General features: G+C 34.8%; 1 protein-coding gene across 2 annotated transcripts; it reads right to left on the bottom strand.

Moving 5' to 3' along the window:
* Nucleotides 1-327: 327 nt before the first annotated feature.
* Nucleotides 328-6,814, bottom strand: LOC107825615 (putative serine/threonine-protein kinase At1g09600). Of its 2 annotated transcripts, none has more exons than XM_016652494.2 (10): nt 6,649-6,814; nt 5,799-5,887; nt 5,218-5,731; nt 4,195-4,479; nt 3,738-4,055; nt 3,270-3,497; nt 2,581-2,681; nt 1,842-1,941; nt 1,476-1,757; nt 328-1,002 (listed from the first exon to the last, which is right to left on the bottom strand). In XM_016652494.2, the coding sequence occupies exons 3-10, from the start codon at nt 5,671-5,673 to the stop codon at nt 835-837; spliced, it is 1,938 nt and encodes a 645-aa protein (XP_016507980.1). In that variant the 5' UTR covers nt 5,674-5,731; nt 5,799-5,887; nt 6,649-6,814; the 3' UTR covers nt 328-834. The 2 variants fall into 2 exon arrangements, with proteins under 2 accessions (XP_016507980.1, XP_016507979.1); XM_016652493.2 differs by having other exon boundaries at nt 329-1,002; nt 1,476-1,763.
* Nucleotides 6,815-7,989: the final 1,175 nt, after the last annotated feature.

Raw genomic sequence — 7,989 nt, 5'->3', positions numbered from 1 at the left:
AAACAGATAACATTTAGCACAAAAGGTTCACAGAATACAGTAATATCAACAACAAATAAAGCCAAGTAAAAATCATATTAAAAAGCTCGAATTCTTGAACCCTGAACCAGAGATTCTGGGTTCGTTCTCCAGCAGAGTCGCCAGAGATGTCACACCTCCTTTTTACTACACCCCGGGAGGGAGTATAAGGGAGTTTTTCCAAATTAAGTGACAATCTAACTTCTTATCCGATAATGTCAAGTACCATTTAAAAACAAATATAAAAAATGACAAATTTAAACCAAAAAAATAAAAATAAAAAATGCACATCCTTAGTAACCTTCTGGGTAATTTAATATCTCGACCAGATTGACCACAAGTGTTCGACCACTATATATTATTCTATCCTCTCGGAAAATTACAAAGATAGTTTCTCCTCCAATAAATTGTCAAGAAACAATTGCTGAACTTCAATTTTCCAGATATTAAAGAGGAAATAGATGTAACATAAACCAATCTAGGAATCAGGAAATTTTTCAACCTATACAAGCAAATTTCCGATCCTCAAAGGTGTATATAATATATATATAAGGTGACTAATTCGATAACAATCTTTATCCCTCCTTCTAAATCGAGGTTTGAGAAGTTCTTCCCCGAAGGATATGCGTTAATGCAAGAACCTTTATACTGGAAAATGGAAATGGATCGTAAATGTATCTCCTCTTAGGTCCTTTACAACTTATGTGGATCTCATTTGCATGACAAAAGAAGGAAATCCCACATACTTCTTCCAGCAGAAGAGAGCAATCAGTTCAATAGATAACGAGGCGTTTCTTTAGTCATGAATTGGCCTAGCTAGTCATAATCATAACAGTTCTTTTTGGTCCTTCCCTTTTCTAGACGTGCTTTTCGAACTGCTTCTTGAATTTGTCTCTCGTGTTCCTTTAACATGTCTTCCATACTTCCCCCTGGTGGCACTAGTGGTCCAGAGCAAAGGATTCTACTTTTCTTTGGCACATAAACCTGAAACAAAGAGCAATCTCAGGCTCAAGGAAGCTCAAAAAAGGAAGTTAATGTTCAGTATTAAATGAATCATGCAAACAAGTTTGTATCCAAATCAATATCTTCTTGAATAGCCAAACTGATATAACCTTGGGAGAACCACACCCCAAAGCTAGCTATTAAGGTGGGAGAACCCAAGGCTATATAAACCGCACATCAGCACATTGCAATACCGATGTGGGGCTCAAGTCCCATACTTTGCAATGGACCATAACACAAACCTAATGCTAGCTCAACAGCCTAAAAAGGATCCACAACGACGGTTATTAAACCTAATAATATTGGCATGTGTATGTATGCGAGGAGTTGCAATGGGTGTTTAACTTTGTAAAAGGGAAACCAGCTTATATAGACTCTTTCCATGAAGCATGTTTGCTGTTCGTGTTTAACAAACAGAAGAAGATAATTGGAAAGTAAAGATTGAAGTTACACACTGTTGAATCCCCATAAGATGACCCGTCATCCCTCTTTGAATGGACACTAGAAAATTCTCCTACAGCTCGAGACTTGTGCGAACCCTGCCTTCGAAGCTCTCCACCATGTCGGGACACACATGAATCCTCTTTGACTTTGTGAGCATAGGCAGCTGCAGTAGGATGGACCACTGAAGTAGAATGAGTGAATCCGTTCCTATTTTTCACTCTTGGCGGCTCAATAGGGAATCCAGTTCCACTTTCTTCCAGAGGATTATATTTCACACTTTTGCTTATATTTGACTGTCCCTGCAATATTGTAACCATTTCAATGACAAAGTGAACACGCTCATTTCAAAATTTTTGAGCAAATAGAAGAAAATCAACCTGCCCGGCATTGGATTCTGTAGTACTTTCTCCCTTTGATTGCCATGTGGACTTTCCCAATGAATCATCTCCACATCCTTTCACACTTTCAGCTTTTCGCCTAGGATTAAAAAGATAGAAATTGTGAGACTATTCAGTAGTTTCTATGGAGAAGAATATGAAAGTAAAAGTACAGTCTAGCGCATGAGAAGGCATAAACTTTTGGTCCTAATAGGAATCTGTATCCCAATCACTCGGGCTTGCTCTTACTTAGTTTGGGTACTTCATACAAAGCACCATAAGAAGTAGCAATTTCCAACGAAGAAGTAAGGTTGACGTTACATTTCAATTCTAAGATTTTTAATTTTATGTGCTTTGCTCTTGAGCAGTGTTAATTTACAAATCCTTCAATAATAGATGAACCTTTAAGTGTAACAGCACCCAAGTCGCTTCAACTAAAGAATCATGAGCCAATGCATAGGAAGAAGGATATTTTTAGTATGAATGATACAAAAAGACAGATTATTGGTAGCTTACTAAAATAGTAAAAAGTCATGATTTTGTTTGCAGATGCTTCTGCTAGGGAAAATTGTTAACCTACAAGTTTTGCTCATAAAAAATACAATACTAAAGAATTTATGTCTCCTGAAACTAAATTTTGGCCATGAATATATCAATAATGCAACTAATGTAGCAACCGAAAGATATGCAGATTTTAGGTAAGAGGAAAAGGTTCATATAAAGAGCTAAAATTAGATACCTTCTTGCTTCCTCCTCTCGAATCTTCGCGTCATATTCCTTGCTTGGAGGATATTTTGGTAAGCTAGAAGGATCACAAGGTAAGGGCTTTGTATTGAAGAACTGAAAGTAAAAAACCAAAGAAGTAAGATCTAAAGCATAGTACCCTGTAATACTGAATATATATATATATATATATATATATATATATATATATATATATATATAGCGCTTTCCGTAATTTGTGGAAGACAAGCTGATGCGTTAAACAATACAAAACAATCATGTCTAGAAACGGAAAAAAAAGAAAATAAAGGAGCTTAAATCATATTAATGTTTGGCAGGCCGCAAAAGGTTAATGAAGAACGATAGCTTAACAAACAGACATTAACCTGCTTGAATCATTTTGAGCTCATGAAATTTTCAAAAGAAGTGTTTTGACAAAATAATCTAGAGAAAAATCTCCAAGTAATTACCAGAGGATTGCATAACCAGATTGATTCTAAACGCAAATATGATAATCAAAACTACGATTCAGTTTAATTTTCCAACTGTTCACAGGATACAAGGAAATGTAATTTCCAGTTATTAATAATGTAAATGTAACAATCATACTTGCTTAAACGTGCATGGGATAAGAAACTAAAGAAGTGTGCTGGAGGACTCCTATTCAAGAAACACAGTTCCATGGAGAGATAAGATCGAAATTACCTCACTATTGAGCGCAGAATAAGCAGTACCACGCTTTTCTGGTTCTATTGAAAGTAGGACATCAACAAGGGCCAAAGCTGAAGGAGGAAAGTCCTTGTATGTATCAGTTACGCATCTCTTGTATGGGTGTTGTGGCTTAAAACTAGTAGCATGAGGTAGTTTTGATTTCTTCCAGTATTCTTGAGAAGGTGAACCACAAAGTTTGAAAATCTTATGCATTTGCTCCACCTGTAAATTGTTTAAGTTCTCTCAGTTTGCAATTACAGAAAAAGTCAGCACGAACTGAAAAAATATACAAAACTAGAATTTAATGTGTTAAAAGCATCAAATAAACTAGAATTTGGTGATGGAATAATTCTAATGTGACACTTCGGAAAGAGATCAGAAGTATGTTAGGAGGAGATAATCAATCATCAAGTGCATTAGGTTCAGACTGAAGAGTAAATTCAAGCCCCTAAGTGGAAGTACCTCTGTTCTTCCCGGCATAATAGGCTTTCCAGCAAATAATTCGGCGAGGATGCAGCCAGCACTCCACATATCTATGGCCACTCCATATTCTGTTGCACCAAGCAAAAGCTCAGGAGCTCTATACCATAGAGTTACAACACGACTTGTTAATGGCTGTGTTTGGTTGGGCTCAAAGGTTGTAGCCAAACCAAAGTCTCCAATCCTTAAAACACCGTTATCATCAATGAGAAGATTTGAACCCTTAATGTCTCGATGAAGTACAGCCCTACTATGACAATGCTCAAGTCCACGAAGCAATTGTTGCATATAACATTTAATCTGTAAAGCACCATTCAAAAAAGTCCATATAAAAATGTGGAGAACATCGAAATATATCTTAACCCGGGTTTGCCATCTAGTTTCATGTGCTAATTATGAACATCCCAGGGTTTTTTCAGACAAGAAGAGAAAGATGTACCTGTGCTTCAGTAAACTTAACCCGAGGTGCTGCTGCAAGACCAGCAAGATCATGCTCCATGTATTCAAATACAAGATATAAGCTGCCTGATATCCTAGATGTGACCAAAGCCTCAAGTTTCATAACATTTGGGTGGTCCAATCTACGCAAAATACTTATCTCCCTTGCCATAAAGCGAACGCTCTCTGGGTCCATATTCACAAATCTCACTTTCTTCATTGCAACAATTTTATTGGTTTTAAGGTCACGGGCCTTGTAAACACTACTATATGTCCCTTGACCTATCTGCATGATAATTGAAACGCTTGAGGACTCAATTACTGGAATATATGAAAATCGAACTTTTTATTAGTCCGGTGATCTATAGAAAACTAATGAACATTATATTTGGCTGGAAAGCAAATTTCATGATCCTGTTTTCACAGTATCTTCCAACAAGTACAAGGCAATCAAACACTCTCATCCTTAGAGAAAGAATATACTCAAACCATGGTTAAGAAAGTTCATATTTGGAACTCAAAAGAACCAAGAAAAAAATTTGTAGTCCTGTCGAAATAATTTTATTTACAGTCCATTTTCAGTGTTGGTACTTAAAAGTAACCCAAGAAAGCAAAAGAAGCTCTATTTAATCACAAACAAAGAAACTTTTAGAGAAAAGCCACTTCGTATGGAAAACAATTCAGCTACTTCTTGGAACAAAATATGATCTCTACATCAGTAACAGATTCAAGACCCTGCATACAACATGATATTTCACAGAATTTTTGGGAAGTCCTCTGACAAAAGGAGGAACATAAACAACATTACATGAGTGACACATTGGAGAAAATAACATAACATAAATGGCAGTTTTAAGTAATAACAGAAACATGGATCTGTAAAGTGGATAACTACAAGATGCAGATACCAAAGTTCAGCAAACTATGGCTGTTATAACTACTAGTAGATTAGTGAAGAACAAATTGAAATTAGGCATGATTTAAAAAAATTAAATGAGTAGAGAGAAGAAGCTGTAGAACTGACTTTGTTTAATTTTTCAAATGACTCTGCACTTCGAGGAACCCACCCTTGAATGGCCTCGGCTGCAACAGAACTAAGCCACGATGGCCATCCTGCAGCTCCGAGTTCACCCTTTACACCATTAGATATGCTTACAATTCTAGACAACGATTGTTGCACTCCAAAATCCACGGTGGACCGCCTCTTGTGATGTCCTTCCTTAGGCCTCTCGATAATTCTTGTTTTTCCATCATCCTCAACTTTTGTTGCAGGGACAGGAACAACACTGGCTTCTGACGTCCGCTTTGATTTAGATTTCATAGGTAGTTCAATCTTAGGATTAACTAAGTCTACTTTAATCTCCTCTCTTTGTAAGGGAGCAACCATCTGTACAGAATATTTATCAACTTCTTTTTCTTTCTCCTCATGTTCGATAACATAATCATCTTCGGAAGAACCCTTTGAGCAACACCCGCCCATACTTTTGTAACAAATATGTTCTTTTACTCAAGACACATCCGAGACCCGCATAATAAACCTGCACTAACCCAAACTATTAACTATATCATCCAAATTCAGTTGAATATTTCAAAATATTAACTTACCAGCCAATGCAGGCCTCAATATCCTCAGAAACTCCAATCCCTCTTCGACTATTCAAAGCCTTCCTCTCTTCAATATAATAGCAAATCCTCTGAAGAAGCCAAAATATCAAGGCATTCAAGAATGCCACAACCACAAAAGTCTTATAAGAGATTGAAATTGAAAACCAATATCCAGGATCTCAGAATATATGTCCTTTCTTCAATATCACCCCATAATTAAGGTATTCTAATATAGCAATTGAAATAAATATCACATTCAAATATGTATATATTGAATAATGTATTTTACAAGGTACAAAGTTTTTGTTTGTAAATACTAAATGAAAAAATAAAATTGAAGGCAACCCCAAGAAGTTTAGGAAGTCAAAAACCCAGACCAGAAAAATCCAGCATTACAACCAAATACAACAATTCAAGATTCCAGCATATAAAAGATATACACACAGATACAGGAACAATTGTGCACCAAAAAACACTGTGTATGGATTCTATGTTTTTTTCTTTTTCTAAGGATTGATGCAGGAATTCTGGTCAAGGTGGTGATGATACCTAATGGGGATTGATTCTGGGCTTCAAGAAAAGCTAACTTTTTTTCCATAAAAATTCAACTGTTTTTATTAATTACCATTTTTTTCATTTTTAAAAAAATACATTTTCTTCAAAAAAAATAAGTTCAAAGAAAGGAAAAAACACCATTTTTACCCATATATTTTAGAATATTTCACATTATTATTCACCATTGATCAGAAAGGAAATACAAGGAAAAAAAGAGAGTAGTCTAGAATCTTGAAATCACCTAAAAACACGAACAACCACACATTGCTCAACATTATTTTCTTGAAATACTTACCTTTTTTTTATTTCCTTATTTGGTCTTGTTGCTATATACTCTCTCTGCATTCATATCTCCGTATAGAAATATACCCATAATCACAATGCTGATTTTCTTGAACACTTAAATTATTTTTTTCCTTTTCTGTGTTGGAAGTAGCAAAAGAATGTCAGCAGTTGCAGAAAGAGGCAACATGGAAATTTGAACTCTTTTCCAAGTTGTACTTGTACTTGTAGACGTGCACTGCAGTAAGGAATGGGACCCAAAGGGCTTTCCTCTGTGCCCCGTGGGCGACAGTAACCTGAATAGTGGGACCCCAGAAGAAGAAACCTTGTGGTCCCCTTGGAAAATCCGTTAAGATTGTTAGGCAAAGTATCAAATCCTAGTTAATTTACGAGTCCAAAACCTAAATAATGATATTTTGGACTCAAAATATCTTTATATAGTTAAAAAAAAGTTATATTTTTAACTAAAACGTAATATTATACTGTGTTTTAGTTTAACGGAAGGTTAGTTGTTAAAGAAAAACATAATATAATACTGTATTTTAATTAATAAATTATTTTTTAATGTAAAACGCATTAAAAAACAACGTTTTACTAAAACGGTGTATTGGTTAACCACCGCGTTGGAGATGGCTTAAGTAGAAAAAGTAATACAGTAAAAAAGAACCTTTGTCGGAATTTTATTTTCTTCAGTATTATGGAAAGGAATTTTATTTTGTGACTTGATCTCATTTTGAAGTTGTTTCCTTTCCATAAAATTATTTGTGATTTACCCCGCTTTCTACATAGTAGGTAAAAAATTATCAGCTACCCAAAAAAGGTATATAATTAACTTTAAAGTAGCAAAATTAAAAAGTTTATTTTTTCCAAATAAGAGTTAAATGTATAAATATAAATTACATTATAGAATATGACCCAAGGAAGAGAAAGCAATTTTTATTTTTTGTGGTTTGGTTTGTGTTTTTTCTTTTTGACTTATGTAGCAGGGTAGGTGGTGAAGATGGGTGGGGACTGACAAAGGTTTTTGTTGATAGGACGCGGTGGACTGACAAAGGTTTCTGTCCAGAATGGCTCAACCATATGAAACTCAACCAAGAATGGCTTTAAGTTTGGAGCAGTAAAACCTATTATAATACAACGTTTTAGTAAAATGTTGTATTATAATGTGTTTTACATTAAAAACGATTTATTAATTAAAATGCAGTATTATACTACGTTTTCCTTTAACGGTTAACTTTCTGTTAAAATAAAACGCAATATAAGTAAAACGTATTATAATACAACGTTTTAGTAAAATGTTGTATTATAATGTGTTTTACATTAAAAACGATTTATTAATTAAAATGCAGTATTA

The sequence above is a fragment of the Nicotiana tabacum genome, chromosome 6 (genome assembly GCF_000715075.1).
Source record: "Nicotiana tabacum cultivar K326 chromosome 6, ASM71507v2, whole genome shotgun sequence".
Lineage (NCBI taxonomy): Eukaryota > Viridiplantae > Streptophyta > Magnoliopsida > Solanales > Solanaceae > Nicotiana > Nicotiana tabacum.
The sequence above is the reverse complement of the archived record's forward strand: the minus strand, read 5'-3'. Positions and strand labels throughout refer to the sequence as shown.